Genomic DNA, 19,875 nt, shown 5'->3' with positions numbered 1-19,875 from the left:
AAGTGGGACCCTTCTGGTCACTCCTAAGGCAGACCCACAGAGCTAACCATGCCCAGGGCTGGGCTTAGCACATCCACTGGGCTAAGATGCCAAGAGTTCAGGCAGAACTCTCTGACATACAACAGAAGCCTTTCTCTCTCCTTCCTCCCCTTTCCCCTCCTTTTATAGTGAAAATCTTCAGATAAAACATCACAGGCTTAAACCGGCCTTCTGGAACACTTCTGAAAAATTCTTATCGTAAAACACACACGGGATGTACTGGAAATCTGGCACCACACAAATCTGAACAGCACTGTCTGCTCCCACCCATCCCTGGAGCCATGAGGGATTACTGTGGGAGTCATCCTGCCAATTCACTGTAACCACAGCAACCCACATTTCTAAACGGCCAGCACAGCACACTAACCTGGAGCTAGCTGGAAACCCAAATAGCTGGCAAGTCTGGGCCAAACTGGGTGTTGCACAGTCATCCATGTAACAGCTACATCCTAACTTCAGAGCACTTTTTCTCAGCACAAAACTTCTTTCTGCATCCATTTCCTGATTTTGCCAAAAACCTTCAGTGCACCCTTGGTGGGAGCAACAGGAAAAGGAAGAACTCTCAAGTCAGACTGGAGAGCATGGAAACCACATAATCAGTCCCTCCACATTAGAAAACTTTAAGTTGTTTCTGTGTACTAACAAACTGAAGGAGAAAGCGCCTCAGAGGAAAACTCAGAGAGGATGACAAAAGCTTCCCCAAGGCAGAGCACCACAGTTACTGGAATCATTTCAAAGCATTTCAAGGTAGCAACTGAGCACTCACATGGTTTAAGGGTTAAATATAATTAACAAATGACAAGTTGCTTATTAGTTGTTTGAACTTTTACATAAAAAAGTGTAAGGTTAACAGGCATTGAATGTATGCTGAACACAAAGTCCAAGTCAAAGAAAGCCATAGCACCTTGATGCAACAAAGGAAAATTTTTAAAAAAAAGGAAAATATATGCATAAAAGGCTGTGCTTCATAGAGCAGCAAGGCTGACTATAAATCACTCTGCTACTCCTGTGCAGTATTAACCATGGGAACCACTACAGGAATTTGTTTGAAGCAGAAAATAATCTTTAAATCAAAATGGGATGTTCTCTTCAGTGACTGCCAACAAGCAGATTCCACTGCTGCCAGTGGGATGATATGCCAGTAATTCTTTCATTAAATGAAAAACAAGCTTCCCCTCCTTCCAAGAGAGACATCTCTCATTTTGCACAACTTAAACTTTTGTTAACAGATGCATCCCCAGGTGCCTGCCATAAAGGTACTTATGATTTGTCACCCCTTTTGCTTTCTGTGCCTAGGTTAAATAACAGAACTCTTGATTACTTCTGGGTGGAGTGAGATTTTGCAGATCTTTGGTCATTCTCACGGAGCTTTATACCAGGCCATATGTTAAAATACAAGACTGGTAAATTCAACAGTGAATTACAGAGATGCTCTTCTGAATGATGGAAACAAAACCAAAGTTCATAATTAAAATACATCCAATGCAAGATTAAATAGAGAGGTTAAAAATTAAGATTAAACAAAATAGATTAAATTCCTATTGTTTTCCAGTACGCAGAATCCAGTGCTTGTCATGAAAAGTTACAAAAAGATGTATTCTTACTTATAGAACAAAAGCATTATTTACACTGCTATTCATTCTTAGCTTATTTATAACTTGGAAACACAAAACCACTCTATTTTAAGCCATAGATAACAAATCAGCAAATAGGAAATAAGCGAGGGATTGCTTCAATATATTTGTAATTATCACTTTTACCTTCCTTAACAACTAGAACCATGTTAAAATATAAAATTTCCAGCAAAGTTAAACTAGGTATTTAAGTTTATTAATATGAAACTAGACGTTCCTTTCTTTTTCAACTTCTGTCTTGACTCTTACACTCCTTTTCATCCTCGACTTCTCTAATCCTGACAGATTATGACAGGAATGTACTATTTAAAAGGACATTTAAAAATCCCTTTCTTTACTTCTCTGATCTATCCAAACCTGTGTGAAACAAATATATGTTCAATCATATCTGGCAGGCAAACGGTGGCATGCAAGTCGTAAGTGAATCAATCTAACGAGGTCATGTCTCAGGTAACAGTATCTTAACCAGCTTTGCTAATGTCAAAGTCTCAGGAATGCTTTAAGAAATGTTTAACCCGATGTGCACACGTGTCTCGGGCAGTCAGTCTCAAACTAGCTTACATTACTCCTGCTCTGTTTGCAGCACCTACAGAAAGGTCAAAGAATTAACTTGAGCATAAACCTAGCAATATCAGCAATAAAATCATCAGTGCCATCACCACCTCAGAAGATCACAGCATCCAACATTTCCAACATCCTGAAGCACGCTGTCAGCTTTGTGTCTATCTATCTATTACAGATGCCTTTACAAAACTCCACTTGCTCAGGCAGAGAAGTTGTACAGAATTGTGATAATCATGCCTTTTCCAGCTCCCTTTCCTCCAAAGGAGTAAGTAACAGGCCATAGATTAAGGAGCCCCAAGCACTCTTTCCAACTGCAGCCCTCAAAGGCGCAGGCTAAATCCATTAGCAAGCTCATTCACAGCTGTTGGATACTTCCTCAGCCAAGTCAACAAGATCCAACAGGTCACTGAGCAGACAGTGCCAGTCCATGAGATGACTCCATTTGGACTGTCACTTCTTCCCTTCCCAGAAAAGGTGGGAATAGAGGTGTTTAGGGAGAAACTGCTTCTCCCAACACCTCCTCCTGTGCACTGTAACCTGACACAAGATCAGGCACCAGCATTCAATGCTCTTTTTCCTGCTTTCTCCTGCAGTCAACAAGAGCAGGTTCCCTAAGTTCCCGCTCCCTTTCCAGGCACAACCAGGCTTATATTGCAGAGGAGGAAGGCTGCTTGCATGGCCTGTAAGGGAGTAGCAACCCACAAGAGCTCTCCCCAAAGTTCAGTGGCTAAAAAGGTTAAACCAATCTAAGTTAATCAAAGTTTGTTATTAGACAAATGCAGCACTGGCCTCCCAGGCTCCCTCCTAAAAATGTCTTTAGAGGTCAGCCTTTACTGGAAGCACTGGAAATTACACACTGCTCATCAACAGCTCTGGTGGTGAGGTAAATACGTATCCTGACTCTGCTCCATTCTGAATCGAAGCATTCTCCCATAAAAAACCAGGTTTGCTGAGAAAGGAAAAAAAACCGAAGCCATGAACACACACCTTCCTGCAGACTGCACAGCAACATGGGATTGCGGAGATCCCAATTCCCATCTCAGGAACTGGAATGCAGATTAGATGCCTTGCATAAAAGAGGGGGTTTAGTTTCTCAGCATACCATCTGGAATGATTTATTTGTAGTCAGGGGCAGGATTGCTTCTCCCCTCAACAAAGTGACAAGGGAGGCCACCAAGTCAGTAAGGCAAAGCTCATGAGACTGAGCAAGTGTCAATGAAACCAGACCTGGGAAGGAAGCTTTGCCTTAGTGAGGGCAACAGAGAAGGCAGAAAGGAAGACATACCTAGCAGTGATTCAATTACAAAATAGTTGACAATGCTGCTAAATAAAGAAGTTTACTTCCCAATAAAGACATTTACCACTACAGCTGCTCTTCTACTTACAGAGGATACAGTTGTGTTTTTCCTAAGAAAATGCACCATGCAGCCTAATAAAAAAGACAATTCTGATACCTCCAGTGTTGGGAGTGAGAGAAATATATAAAAAATACTATTTTTCCAAAAAAGCTTTCCTACTTCACATAGTGATTTGCTACTGAAATTTCTCAAAGCATTAAGACCTATGCCTGAAAGCCTGTATTATGAAACTCTGCAGATACAACTCCACTGCTGAAGACATCAGATGTTACTTGGAAAGCCTGAATCTCTATTCTTTCTTTTCCCATGAGAATATGATTCGCTCTTATAGTTACACATGCCCCCAGTTAGCTGCACAGCCAATCCTCCCCTTCCAGCCCTACAGACAGAGAGGTGTCTCTCTAACCACTCGTCAGCCCTGGCTTTGTATTCATTTTATTTAGCTTAGTGTATTTAGGAGCACTGATGACTGCAGACAGTGCAACCCACACCCAAGGCTCATTCTTTCATTTTCAAATCAATTTTTCTTCTAGTAAATGTGTCTGGATTTTCTCCCTGCTCTAGAGCTTTCCCTGTAGCTTTACAATCTTAGGTAATGAAAGGGCCTCAGCCACACATTGGGAATACAGACATAGAAGGTTTTTGGTTTTTAGAAGGCCTGTAGTATATAGACTAAAGGATTTTTAAGGAGGTCTCATAGCACATTAATACTTGTGTGCATTTGCATGGGTGCAGAGCCTGTAAAAAAGAAGTGACATCCGTTGGCTGTGGATTCATTTGCTGTGGAGGAAGCCATCTGGTAACAAAAGAGCTGAGTGGACAAGTGATACATCTGACTCGGAGACAACGTATTTTGTGCACTACTGAAGCACCAGGAGGCATCTGTAACAAAACACATCACCTCAGAATGAGGTGTTCCAGAAAACTACCCCTCAGGGTTTGCTAAGACGACAAGAAGTTTCTCAGACTGTTTCACGGGGAATTTCCTAGACCATTGAGCCTCACAAACATCAGTACAGGCAGAATCCTGTGCTCTGCACTTCCTAATTCTTCCAAAAACAGCAGCCTTGACTTACAGGAAATACAACAGCAGGACTCCTGAGTTCACCCTTCTAGTGAAAAGTTATTTCCCATTCATTTCCTGGAAGTTCATGACTGACCTAGAGGACAGACAGCTAAAAGGGTGATCTATCTGCTATGCCCTGCTCTGAAATGCTGCCTGCATTGATTCTCTTGTCATGAAACTGCTGGCCTCCAAAATCAGATTGGTATCATAAGAAAACAAGAAATAATTTCCTTTAAAAAAGATCATTAAACAGACAGTGGGGTTTAGTAAAGATTATTTACTGACAGCTATTTAACAGTCATGTCTTCTGAATAAGTTTATTCTTATGCAATGCATTCCACTACAAAAAGAAAAATACCACAAAGCCACAATCATAACAACCAAGAAAACAAAATAAACAGACTTTCAAAAACTGCAACAAATCAGCTTTTCCCCATCTGCAGGGAAGGGAAGCTGGGGATAACTCCTCCAAGAAAGACCTTCCCTTAGCAAACCACAACACACCAGAACACTGGTATGGTTCTTGCACCACAGACATTGTATGTGGTCATACAATGGTGCTGACCAAGCAAAAAGGCTGCTCAGAAAAGAAAACTGCATAATGCCCATTTTCTTGATGCATGGCAAAGCTCACCACTGAGCAAAAAGATGCCACTGAAAGTCAAGGAATCCAACAGCGAACAACAGCATCAGTGTTCAGTCAAGAATGAATTGCTCAGTTGTCAGCGCTTTCCTCCACAAGAAACAGTGGTGTTCTTAACAACCAGCAAAATCCAAACTGGTGACACTTTTACAATGCAAATTCCAAACATTTCCCATTGATGAACTAACAGAATGAAAATTCTCTCGTGAATTATGTTGATGCATGTGAGACCACAAAATTATCTGGAAAAGAGGAAGCCAGTGGTAACAGAACTTGTCAGCTGTGTTCACTCAGAGGTGGGAGGAACACACCCAGATCTGGCTTTGCACTTTTTTTTCTATTGTACAGACAAGTCATCTTTGGTTTATAGATTAATGTGCACAAGTTCATATGTAACTCACAAAGGTATTTCAGAAGACTTTCAAAACCAAACAAATAAATGAAACATTCAATGTCAGGAATCAGCAAAACAGAGCAAGATGGGCCTGAAACAGCCATAGTTCTACATTCATGTTCCATATTCTGATAATTACATGATTGTCATCTGATCTCATGCCCAGCAGAGGAAAAGTGAAGGCTGGGCAATGAGATATGGCAGCAAATGTTCTGCTTCTTTCTGAAACTGGAAAATGTTTTATTAAATAGGAAAAATTGCACAGGAGAGAAAAGAATGTAGATCCTGCAATTAAGGTACTCAAATGCTGTTCCTGAGACATTCTGTTTCATCCATGCCTCTATCTCTGCATCTGAGATGTTCAATACACTGTTGGCAGCCTAATTTTTCAGAAGTGGTCAACAATTGCGTCTTTTCCATTGTCTTGGCAGATATATTTAGCAGTCTGCACTGTCAGCAGACTTAAAAGGATCTGAACATATGGAGCACTACATAATACCTTGAACTCCTACCAAACAGCTCTTGAATGCATCGCACATCCAAGACTACTGGGTATTTTTTTTTTTAATCTACATCAGTGAGTAAACTGATTGCTCCTTCACACAGATTTCTTCAGATTACTGTCAAGATAGATTAAGATTTACAAACCCCTAAATACCGACATGCAGAATGCCAAAGAAAAGCTTAGAAAAATTAATACCACCATCTTCACAGCAGAGTCAACTGCTGAATGGAACCCAGATACAAAAGTCACTGGACAAAAGGTAACAGAGTAAGCTATTCAGGAACAGTGTGTGTTAAGTGAGTCCTTCACCTGTGAAATAAATACTCATGCACTTCAATATCTAATCGTAAGAGGTAGTTTAAGTAAGAATAAATAAGTAAATGTACATATTTGTACAGATTACTTAAAGTATATCTTTAACCTTTTGAGTGTACGCCTTTGAACCTTAACAACTTCTTTTAACTTGTGAAAGCAAAGCACAAGGGACAAACCCTCTCCCCTTTTTTTTTTTTTTTAAGAAGAAATTAAATAAAAGACTAAAAGAGTGACTTCACGGAGATATTTCTTTAAAAATCCATAAAGAAATCATTTCTTGTGTTTCTGATATATGCCAAGAATAACTCTGCTTTTTAGAGAGATGCTAATCTGGATTTGATTCTGCCACCCTGGTAAAACTTACAGAGAATGCAAAAGAATTTCAGAGAGGCCAAAATTGCAAAGATACCCATGGTAAAACAAGCCTTTCTTTTGCAAAAAAAGAATAAAAAGGGGGAAAAGGACTTAAAAATATAACTGCATAGTACCTTTCCTCTTAAGACATCTGAAGGGATAGAAGTGTGCAAAAAACCTAGCAGGAAATAGAAGAAAACATATCAAAGTAAAATAGCTTGTTTATATTGCCTTGGGAAATCACAGGAAATATAGTAAGGGGAGTATAATTGTATCAGAAATCCTATACAAAGAGAAATGCGATGGAGTAAAAAGGAAATAGACAAGTACTTCGGGGCAAATTTAGAAAGAAGGCAAAACCATATTTTATTTGGTAACAGCAACAAAAAAAAGTGAGGTAAAGAGGTTCTTCATATGTATCTGGAAACTGAGAGGAAGGAAGCTATTAAACAATTTTTTAACTGGAATGAGTGTAAGACAACAGATTTTAACTACCTCCAAAAAGGAAAAAACCACAGTTAAATTCTAGCAAACTATCTAACAAAGTGGAGAAAAACAGATGTTAAGGGGAGTAAGGATTCTTTGAGAGCAATTAGAGGTATTCCTACATTACACAACTGAAGTATTAATTGCATTCAAGTCAAAAGGGGCTTTTTGCTTCAGAATAGTTTAGGAAGTCAGCAAAGCAAACTAAAGGGAGAGGCAAGCAAGGTCCCAGAGGATGGTAGAAGAGCAAACATAGCAGCAACTTAAAAGCAAGAAGAGGAGGAGAAAGCTGTAATTCTAACATAAGAGAGATGGTCTAAACACAGTGTAATTAAACTGAACAAGGAAAAATACAGATGTAAAACGCCACTTGGAAAGGGCAACCATGAAAATACTACTATGAAGGAAAAGTGATCAGTTTTATTCCATGACTACTGTAGAAAAATTCTCAAAAATTTCCCAGCTTAACTTGAAGTAAAGGAGACTCAGTACGAACATGAGGATCAGTATGAACATCAGAAAAGCAGCATGACCACCAGATGAAAAAAAAATGAAGAATAAACAGCAGAATAGAGAGAAATCTATGTTCCAGGAACCTTTTTAGATACAGGTTAGACCAGCACTTGACAAGGATCATGTGAACTCCAGAAGCAGATAAAGGGCAGGACAGGGGAGCTCCAGGGAAGGGAAGCACTCAGAGCCAGCACACCAAGGTGACCACACCAGGAGTGCCAAGCACTGCTGAGATTACTGAGGGAACAACACAAGACCTATCAAATTTGGTTATGACTTAGCAAGACTGGAATCAACAGGGAAAACGAATTAGGGGCAGGCTGTCATTTAGGAGAAGACTGGAATGAAGAAAGGGAGGTGTGAAGGAAAGGACTAACAACCACAGGCCATTGGTACCTACCAGGTAATGCTTCCCTGCTCGTCACCACAGCTCAAATGAGGGCAGACAGCAAAGCCTGCTGTTCTGAGACCCTCACAAGAATCAAAGCTCCTTTCTGCTGTCAGGGGAACTGGGGCTGGGAGGGAGATTTGCTGCTCTCCCTGGTAAGCAGGAGAATAGCTGGGTAGTGGGACAGAGCATCTGAGCATCACCATGCTGGGCCTTGCTCATGCCCACCTTTGCCTACCACCTTGCCAAGTCCCCTGTCATCCCTGACCTTCCATAGCACTTCTGCAACGCCAAAGGAGCAGAATCTAAGTCCTGTGACTCCATTCATCCTCAACATGTAAAAATAATTTCCAGAATATTCTCAGGGACAAAGTGATCTATTTCATATCTGCCCTGGGGAGCATCACGAAGCTACGGCGCTATGGAAAAATGTAATTTGGTTTTGTATTGACCCCTCTGTAATAATTTCAGTAAAATGTTTGGATTGTTGCCAACTCCCCTGTACATATGCAGCTAAATCCTTTGACACCTGGGATATAATTTCAGCAGCCTTTGAAGGAGATGGAAGAAATGGTAAAACCATGAAGTGCAAGACTCCAACATCTGAATGAAATTATATCCACCAAATAAACATTCACCAGATGAATGATTAACAGAAAGGCAAATTTATTGTAAACACTGACAGCAAGTTTTATGGACTCTGGATTCACTGTAAAAAATTTCAGAAAATCATGATAAGTGCAGATGATGAGCATTTAATTTCAGTCTAGAATGTATTTTAAGTGCAAATTTGTTCCATTTAAAATGTGGTTTTGAAAAAAATAACCCTTTCCTCAAATATCCAAAAACTTAAAATGCACAGCAATATCTGAAATGCCCTTAGTCTTGTAATCATTCAACACTTTTTTTAATATTATTTTACGTGACTGAAATTATCTATTTAACTATGCACTGACACTGAAGAGAGCAGTCCAGAATCTTCTGGTCATCTTCAAAATAGTAAGGGGGAAAATGCTCAATAATGAGCATTCTTGACAAAGACTGAATGCTTTTGGAAAAAATCCTGCTATATACTTTGCATCTTAATGGAAAGTCTTTGGATCCCTGACCTCATTCCAAACATCTGTGAATGCAACATGCCCTAATATTCTCCATGGGAGTATCTCTAGAGCTCATGCCACTGTTATAACATCCACTGAGAAGTCAAAAAAAAAGAAAAGTTAGAGCAGCAGATGCTGGAAATTATCTTTTCCAGTCACCACACAACCATTTTCTCAGAGACTTATGGCCATTGTTACATAAACTCACTCCAGAAATGATACTTAACATTTGCTAGACTACAGATGCTATAAAAAGGCCACGCATCTGGTAACTCAGTGAATATATTCTGTTTCCATTTGGTATCAAATATTGTCCCCATAACAATTTATACTCCCTGTTTTTCATCAGTCACGGTTCTAACAAAAACTGCATTTCATCCTTTTCCTATCAAGAAACTGACGCTAGTTAGCTTTCAGTATGATAGCACCTTCTGTGTAAGCGTGGGCACCAGACCAAAAAAGTAAATTAATACAGTTTCATGGCATTCAGTGTGAACAATGGAAGTGTTTTACCATCCAGACAGACAGCACTGCATTCTGCACAGCCTGCTGTGGCGGTGATGTATCCCTGCTGAAGAGCTATTGATACAGTCACTGAAATGTGCCATGCAATTCTTAAGTCATCCCTCTAAAGCCTGATATCAAAATAATGTGGCAGTTCATGCAGTATTTTTCACTATAAAACTTCATAAAGATTTTCACTAATTAGGTTTGTGCAATTCATTAAAATAAAATACAGCTATGGATAGCAAGAGAAAGCAGAGTAAAGACTATAATGCAGAATTATGAAAAACAAAAATAGTATTGAAGCATACTTGAACCAATCCCTATAATTTGGCAAAACAACTCAAAACAATGAAAAATTGTCTCTACTATGCAAAGACAGTTTTTAGCAAAGTGTGAAGAACCACACTGACCCTAATTCAGATCCAAATGTGGTTCCAGATCAGAACAGCATACCAGCACAGAACACAGCACATACAAGGAACCATGCCTATTACTGGGCTCAGGACTGGAGAAACATGGAAAAAAGAACTGTTCACAAGTTCTTTTATCACTAATCTACATATTCCTGCACTGCAGGCCCAGCTTCTGGCAGAAAGAAACAGGGAAGACAGCAGATTAGTCTTAGCTTCCTCCCAGTGATGCCAAGGGATCACTGATTTCCAGGAAGACAAAGATATAACCATGTGACAAATACCGAGAAATGCAATTGCTACCGAGTCAGATCTAAGCACATTTCCCAGATGCAGAGTTTGACCTGACTCAGAAGAAAACTGGGTACACAGCACCTGCTCTATTAATTCCTGCTCTGAAACAAAGCTGGGCATGCAGCTGCTGCTGAGAACCAGGGCACCACCCAGAAAGAAACCCCCCATCTTCTAAAAAAGTTAAGAAACCCAAATAGCAAGGTGTTTTGCAGAGCTCTCAGCCCCCGGTCTGTGTGCAGCCAACATGAGCCAGATTTCACTAATTACACCCCAAGCAATCACAGGCAACAGAACAAAAAACAGAGAACTTCTACACAACAGAGCAACTGTTTGCAGCTCCAACCCCTCACCACAAAGCTCAAATACAAGGTGAAGGTTTCTAAGCCTGCTACTACATAAACACAACAGATTGCATCCCAGATCCACATAAGCACTGTAGCTGGAGCTACAGAGATCCTGGATCCAAAGCTGGCCAACTGCCAAAACTTGAGTATCCCCTGCTGCATCATTAACTCTTTCATCTTCCTTTTTACTAGAAATAGTGAACAAATTTAGGGTGGTTTTCCATTCACTCCAGGCATAATTAATCCATAATAAATCCATAATTTTAAACCAACTCATATTTACCCATCCCTACCACACAGATTTCTTCTTTAAGGAGAACTAGTTGTTGTTTATAACTCTGGACTACAGAACCAGAGGCTGCACAATGAGAGCTCCCACGGTTACATCAGTGATATCAACACCTTGGTGATTACCAAAGCAGTAAAAGCAACTTCACCTAATGTTGATTTATTTGCTAAGTGCACAGCTTTTTAAACCATTTATTGCAACTCACCAAAATTTCTCTTTGTTCTTCAAGATTTTTTAAAAAGTTCGAAAACTCATGAAGTGATGCATCTGTAATACAAAACAGTAAAAAAAGTTTAATCATGTTGCAGGATGGAATGGCAAAATATAGCCACTTATAGTCACTTCTTACCTACCTATGTATCTTTCATCATCTGTCTCTGCATCACCAATGAATTCAAATTTAAAGTCTCTCAGAGAATGGGCAAATTTTCTCTGGGCTGCTGAAAGGTCTGCAAGAAAAAAAGCACAGGTTGAAGGGTTAGGCAGTCATTTTAAGTAGGCCAGAAGATCTCACTATGCCTAGAATGATCAACTTTTATAAGGAACTCTTAACACCAGTCTGCCTAAGGATATTACTGGACATTCAGTGTTGTCTAACCCTCTTCTGAGAGGGAATTGGACACACAGATTTCTTTATGCAAGGCTATATAGTAGAAAGCACATGTGATCATGTGTATAATATTACATCTATCCTTACACTTCAATTTAGGGTACAGGCCATGTAAACAGATCTGTAACTACAGAAGTTAAGGGCACAACACTCAGTGTAAGTTGTATCAGTTATCTTGCTCTGCTAACCTAAATTCACACATATATTCATCACCATAAACACACACCTTAGAATTTTCTGGATACTACACATAGATAGCTCCACTAGTGAAACATTTATGCATAAATGCACATAAACCAAATGCAAAGAATTGTTGCACTTGAACTAGAAATTCCATGGAGTTTAACCCTGCCGAAAGCTAAGTTAAATGCACAGCATTAAAATTAATTTTACATTATAACTGTTTTGTAATAGCTCCAAAGCATTTCCAGCAACCCAAATTTTACTAAAAATTTGAGGTTGGAGGCTGCACTCTTACATTCCTCAGGAAGCAATCAGACCCCATATTCAGTCACAATATCATCATGATAAACCCTTATTAAATTCATAAAGCTGTAAATAAACAGTGTAAACACACTTTTCTGTTGTGCTGACGTGTGCAGGTTGGGAATGTCATAAGTTCTGGAAGGATGCAATTGCTCAGAGGAAGAAAAAAGGATGCATGTCCTAGTATACCTCTACCCAGTAGTAAAGGTTTTACTCACATTTTTGTTGTCAGCCAAAGTTAAGGACAATTTAAAATATTTAGTTAATCTATAATCTTTTTCATATCACATGCAGTTCTGAAGGGCTAAGAGCAACTCTTTTAACAGGCCAGGTAAGCACTTTGCTCTTTAATATTAACTGGCACTAAAAGATCGCTAGCTTGGGCTTTTTTGTTCTAGTTTTAGGGGGGAGGTAATTTGGTTTTGGGTTTTTTCCCTTTGGGTTTGGGTTTGGGTTTTTTTAACCAACAACAAACAAAAAATCACCCAGCTTTATCATCGGTCCTGCATCCAACACATGTATTTTATCACTTCACAGTACAACCTCACATACTGAAAGTTCAGTTCAACCACTTAAAAGGTCAATTCAAATACTCTACAAACAGCAAAAAACAGTCTAAAATGAAAAAAAAAAAGATTTTTGTTGATTTTCCTTTCTTTTCACCCATTTATCATTAGTCTTCTCCTCACCCATTGTGTAACAGAGCTGCTCCCTCCTAAACCCATGCATGTACCCTCCAACACATGATGCAGCAGGACACTGCACAGGGTTGAAACAACAAGGATAAGAAGGTTGAAGGAAGCAGAAACGTAATTCCCATGTGAAAGGAAACACGAATCTTTTAATTCAAATGTCTTGTGGGCTGAACAGCTGTTCACAAAGCAGACAGCAAAAGAAACAAGTTCTGCTGGCTGTGAAAGGCTTAAACATGGAAAATAACAAGGTTCTTAACCATCTAATGTTACACTTATTTGTGAGCCAGGTCACAACACAAGGCTGAAGAGAGTTGATTTATGGGAGAATCGGTCCAACAACACACTCTCCCAAACTTATTAAATTTTCTTGAATCCGATAATCCCTTCCCAAAGCCCTGTCATATGAGAGCCAGCCCCACACTAGAGGAAGGAATTGTTTATTATGCTTTCTCCTACTTGTAGAGGTGAAGCATTCAAATAATGTTGAGTAAGGTACATGATAAAAGACTCATGAAGCACCACATGCACACAACACCCCATTCCCTTTCACAGACTGAAAAGGTACGATATTAGTGAGCTTATGAGCCTTTCTAGAGTGCTGTCAAACTGCCACCTCTCTTGTGACAGTGACAGCAAACAAAACCCATGCCCACACCCAGATTCCTTCATGGCAAAGTCCAACATCTTCAGGAAGCTTGAGAATTAAAACACTCAGCTTCTCACAGGATCAGAAACCCACATTTATGCATTTCTCATTACTGAATCTTCTCAGGGATTGGAAATTACTGACCCAAGGACTTACTATGTTGTTGGAAGCAGTAATCTTTTAACACAAAGCTAGAGTTGCAGAGTTCCTTGTTAAAACCATGAAGAGACATCATATTTTTGCAACATCTTTCCACAAATAATTTCTGAAACCTTTAAGAACCATTACAGAAAATTCTGGAAACCATCTACGAGCTTGAGGGAGTTGGGGATTTGGGTCACAGAATGATGGGTCAAAAAAAGCTGCAGATACCTGACTACTGAATCAACACCTGGAAGAAAACAGGAAGGGATTTTCTAATGGGTTTTAAGAACTTGGCACTTTCAACAAAGGTCAGAAGTCACTGGAGCAAAATCAAAACTGAGTATCAAGTAGCAATGGAGGAAAACTTTATCAGAAGGTCAGAGAAAGAATACTGATTTCTTTATTGCTACAGCCCAGGAAAAATTACAAGGATGGTGGCTGGACACACACACACACACAAAAAAAAGGTAACAGCCTTGTGGTGGCTTTTCTTGGCGCCTGACAAACCATAGCCAGAGTGAGACACTTGAGACCACCTGCAGTCAAACCTTCCACTGTGGAACAAACATCAAGAAAAGGCTCTGATAAATTCCACATGTCCTACAGTACATACACAGAAGTTCACCCAATTACAAGCATTTATAAAAACAAACTAGATGCTGATACCATCGTAAATACTATAGTCTCTGACTATTGTGCTGTAATTTAAATACTGAGCATTGTTGCTTAAATTAGAAATTTCATAAATGTAACTTGGCTTTCTTCCACGGTGTGCCAGAAGACCTTTACTACAGCAAAATTATTTGTCTGGCACTGACAGATACATCCCAGTATTGTTCCACACCAGCATGAGAGCCTGCAAGACCAGTATGTGTTATATAGCAGATTGTAAAACAGTATGGATTGCAACTACAAACACTAGAGTAAGACAGCACTTGAGTACAATTATGTATCAAAAAGCATGACCAGCTACGCTGGTTATGTGAATAACGCTGTGGCCTACTGAAGAGTAACTATTTTATTCCCTTTAATTGACACATTTTACAAAATAACACCAAACTGACAGATAAAGGAAGCAGGAATAGGGCTGTTGCTTGTTACAAGGTGCTGTTATCATTGAAAGGGAGGAACAGGGCATTCAAGATCAAAGAGTGCTTTAAATACCGACAGAACACTAACACTGCTGAATACAATGGAATCCTGGCAAACCCATATGGCAGAGTCATATCAAAGATTCACCTTCTAAAACACTAAAAGAAGTTAAGCATCTGCTAAATGTTTTGACCAAAAGGCTAAAGACATTTCCAAGGAAAGAAGGAAGGGACACAAGGGCTTTTCATTTTCTCTTTGGCATTGTTCACATCAGTACACTGTACTTCTTTCATGGTTGGATGCAGCTATTTAAAAATACAGCAAAAGAGAGAGGAGCAGCTGCCTGCTCCCTCACTTTGCTCTGAAACACCTTGGTAACAAGTGCTCCTGTGAGTTTGTCCGGTGCCAGAGGCACTGCCAGTGCCCCATGCAAACATCTCAATATTTTTTGCATTTGGATTTGAAAGAAAAAATACTTTTGTTCCTTATCTGAGTTGAGCTGAGCCAACACGACACCATTAGCTGCTGGGTGGTGGCCAAGCCTCACTTAATAGCACCAGAATCCAATGATTCCCTTTAAGATCAGTACTAAGCTCAGTGCTAGTCACACAAACTAAAGGTCTTGCACAAAGCCAGACAATATTGCTTCCTAAGGCTATTCTGGATCTCTTCTGGAAGGGAGAAGAATTATACCCTTTTGTAAGAGTGTTAATATTTTTCTACAACAATATACACATTTCTGCATCAAGCTTTTGAGAAGGACTGGAATTACATCACCATTCCTCATCCCTAACTACAAATTTCACTGACTCTTAACAGATATACTGGAATATATCAGGAATAACAGATTTCTAGCAGCTTTATTTAACATGGATTAAAACTGCTCTGGCTTCTTTGAACAACATCCTCCCCAAAAAGCTAAAAGGTTAACAAACACATAGATTTAACTACCAAGCTCATCTTCAAGCTACTTTAAGGACTAATATTAGACTTCTCAAGGTATTCTCTTCACAGTGGGCCAAGATCAGGCAAGCCACAAACCATCATGAAACAGGAAAGAACAAGCTGAGCCAGAGATGGCCTCTCCCCTCTTCTTCCCAGGCATCAATCTCCTTGCAAGAGCCAATAAAGCAGCTTCAGAGGAACAGAGCACTTAAAATAGTTTGTCCAAGAGCTGCAGTAGAAACTCATATGACGTTTTATACAAAAAATGCACCATCTGAACACTTTAAAAGCAACTCTGTTTTCCTCTTCTGTGTTCCCTTTTGCAAGGTGAACAATGAATCTAATATAATCCGCAATACTGAGAACATGAACAGGATTTAGTCACCTTTAGTAAGGTGGATAAACAGGATTTACTCAGAAACTTAGCAGATGCAAGACATGTGGCAGTATTCCCAAGAGCAGTACACATTCCAACACCCTAAAAACAAATAAACTATTAATACTCATTTTTATGTGATAAACATATTGAAAGAGCCATCAAAACAAGAAAATTTACAATGAAGCTAAAATACAAAGTTACTCATTCCCATCCAAAACCTGAATGAAAATCAAGTTCAAAGTCTAAAATGGGACTCCAGAAACCTCTTAATCATGTCACATCACCCATGGCAGCTCATGGGTTTCTGAAACCTTAGAAAACTTGGCTATGAGGATTAAAAAGCAACACATTACTGACTTGTCAAGTGGCTGAGCTTCCCTTCCCCCTGCCTCCCCTGCATAATACAGTGCATTTGGTCCATCCCACACCTTTAAAACAAATAAGGAAAACCTAAACCTCTCACCATTTCAGTATAACCCAACTAGCATCCTGCTCCTGCTGGCCCAAAGGCACCTCTCCAGCTTTCAACAGCTTCACACCCTCCTCATTCATATGCTCAGGTCTGAAGCAACTCCACATTAATTGTTCCAAAGCAACAAATTGCTTTATTATTTTGGAAAAACCCTCAGAAATTTTTCCACTTACATCAATGAGAGTTTACGTTTTCAAAATACAACAAAAATGAGGAATGGCAGCAGCAATGTTTTAGGAAAAGTCTTTCAAATTTTAACATGGAAGGGGTTTTTCCAGGTTGAAAAAAAGAAAACCCACATGCAACTGAACACTTTGCATCAAACAGAAAAAAGGAAATTGCAAGAGTAAAATGAAAAACAAACAACTCTAAGGTAATTTATATGTAAATATAAGAGATCAATAAGGATTTTAGCGATCTTAATCACTAATAGATTTTTTCTTCTTAACTTGACATAGGTAAGAACCAATGTCATTCTTCTACTACGCTGAAGTCCAGATTTCATCATGACTCTCCCAACTAATGACAACCTCGAAGACAAAAAACTAAAAACAGGTCTTTGGTGGTCAATCTAATAAAAAGAGAACAACTAATATTGGGGCAATGAATACCACTCTTTCAAACAGTGCCTCTGTAGGGAACTTACTGGTCCCAAATGTTTCTTCTACAGCGTTGGACATTCTCTATTACCAGTTTTACTGCATGCTGGGGTCATTAATTGCAGTATAATTCTGGGACAAGTAAAACCAGGCTATTTAGTCTGAATAAGTCACACGTGAGTAGCACAAGAGACACATTCTAACCTCCCCACTTCTCAAAAGAGAGAACCCAATTCTTGCAAGATTTCTACTTCATAGGTTACTTCTGAGATTTTATGATTTTCCTTCTTTCAAATGCATAATCCCATGGTCTAAATGCCACTATTCCCCATACCAATCAAAGCAGGCAGGTTCAGAAATCTTTCAGATGTCAGCAGAGTAGACTAATTTTTTTCATAAATATGCAAAATTGTTCAGATGCCATAACCTCCAACCACTGTTCTCCCCTATAGAAAGTAGGCAACATAATAAAATAAAATACATATCATCTTATCGACCTTCTCTAGTCCTACAACTTTTATCAGTGAAAACAGACTGGACTCATTTCTCCTCTTTCCACCCTTGCAAATACAAGGGTACAAACTCCATATTTCTCCACATCAAGAAACATGTAATTAACATGTTAATTACCATATATGAAATAAAGTAGCGTCTTACGAGAGTATGGGAGAAGTGCCAAGTCCTGTTGGTAATGTCCCTCAGGGGCACCACACCCTCTTGGACTCTGGTTATTTGCCTTTTTAGCTGGATCTTTGAAATCTGCTAGCAGCCCTACTCCACCCTGTCAAGAGTATTTTCCTCTTTGCATCACAGGCATTAGGCAAAAAAGCACATTTAGTACCTCAGCAGTGATTAAAGTTCTCCTAAAGCATCTCCAACAGCTCTTATGAGAAAGTGCCCCCACCCCTCTGCCAGCTCAGATGGTGACTACATCTTTCAGTTCTGCTTTTCAGGAACACAGCCTAAGTTACATTATAAAACCAAAAGAGAAGCTCCATTCCTGGTCCTACAACTCTGCTGATAAATTCATCACTTCTGTGACGGAGAAATATTCCTCCAACCACCCTGACAAGACCTGTATCCCAAAGGCTTTGCTGAAGGGTGTTGCAACTCTGATGCAAGTTCCTGTAGAGCACCACAAAGATAGTCTGTCTTCAACGGAATCAGAATCATCTTCCTGATCCTTAGAAACTCTGTGTCTCTTACAACGAAACAGAACAAAATAAATAATAAATCAGAAAGCAAGGACTAAGAAAAAACAAATCTGCAATGCAGAAAACTATGAGGGCATTCCACCAAATTCACATGGTTCCCAGAAATAAAAACCAGCAGTTCAGGATTTGCTGCAAAGGTTTCCCTTTGCCATACTGCACCAATGAGAGCAAGAGGGACACCACTGTCCTATACTCTGTTCCCAAAAGAAAACTATCTTTGCAGTTGGAATCAGAGTATCAGATGCAATGTTGGAACACACAATATCAAATACTTGTACAATCAAAGCTTTCCCTGGTAAAACTTCCTACAATATCTGCAGCTTTTCAAGTAGCACAGACCTGGGGATTGCATTCCAAAAGTGATTGCATTGGAAAACATGAGATGAAAAAATTCCTTTTCAGAAATTAGGATTTTAGTATTACTAATGTGAAGATGGATGAATTCAGAAGGTGATGTTACATTTCCAGTAACAAATTTTGAAGTAGAAATTTTAAAATGACAGCATTTATAAGACATTATAAATCTGATCATTAAATAGATCATGGATTTCCACATGTTTTATTCTTCAATTAAAACTCTTGTCAAACACTATAGATTTGAGGGCCTTCATGCATTTATGCTGTTCAGTAGCAAGTAAATCAGAAGACCATACTGCTTAAGGATGAAAAATTGTGCCAGTTAACTGAAAACATTCTCAACTGGGAAACTGTGAAAGAAATAAAGTACTTACAGGAAAAAAATGTGTTTATTTTACAGATACTTATCCAACATCAGCATTCGGAATGTTTAAATTCTGGAGCATCGCTTTCATTCCCAGACTCATTTCCCAGACAATAACTATAACGTTTACATAAAAAAGAATATATTGTGTTGAAATAGTGTTTCGATTGCAAAAGAAAAGTAACAATTCACTGTTGGTCAGAAGCTAAACTTTGCCATTTATAAAAGATTTGTGGTTGGAGGACAACCCCACATAATCAAATCTACACTGTGAATATGGGCCATGAAGCATTAATCCCTTACAACTCCTCTTAAATGAAATAATCTTGGAACTCAAAGCACTTTTCCAAATCCAAATAACTGACAGGACATGCCTACTTTCTTCAGTCAGCAAAATTTGCTCATGGCAGTCAGGTCAAGTTAATTTGTGACATCAACCCAGCAGAGGTCCTGACCCACCACCAAGGCACAGAGATGTTCCCCTTCCAAGAAACAGGATTGACTTCATCACTTGAAGTCTCTTGTCGTAGAAAGCACACATGTGACCAAAACTTCATCTGTTTGGGAAAGCTGGAAGGGAAGCACAGCTCAGGCTGTGGAAGTTCACAGCAAACACACCAGCTTGTAGGTTTTTCACATGCCACATCTGCTGCCACTGGGCAGGAACAT

The 19,875-nt window shown here is 39.3% G+C and overlaps 1 protein-coding gene across 2 annotated transcripts in view; it reads right to left on the bottom strand.

Annotated features, from left to right (window-relative positions):
- ARHGAP10 (Rho GTPase activating protein 10) overlaps positions 1 to 19,875 on the bottom strand; it is a 145,189-nt gene that overhangs the window by 92,806 nt on the left and 32,508 nt on the right. For both annotated transcript variants that reach the window (XM_042049978.1, XM_042049979.1), the window contains exons 2-3: positions 11,557 to 11,652; positions 11,409 to 11,470 (exon numbers count right to left, since the gene is read on the bottom strand). In XM_042049978.1, the coding sequence (XP_041905912.1) occupies positions 11,409 to 11,470; positions 11,557 to 11,652 (158 nt within the window). The remainder of the gene's footprint in view (positions 1 to 11,408; positions 11,471 to 11,556; positions 11,653 to 19,875) is intronic.

Source organism: Corvus kubaryi, unplaced genomic scaffold (genome assembly GCF_017639235.1).
Source record: "Corvus kubaryi isolate FWS band 111438036 unplaced genomic scaffold, C.kubaryi_AGA036_p1.0 71, whole genome shotgun sequence".
Lineage (NCBI taxonomy): Eukaryota > Metazoa > Chordata > Aves > Passeriformes > Corvidae > Corvus > Corvus kubaryi.
Note: the sequence above shows the minus strand (reverse complement) of the source record. Positions and strands in the feature narration are given on the sequence as shown.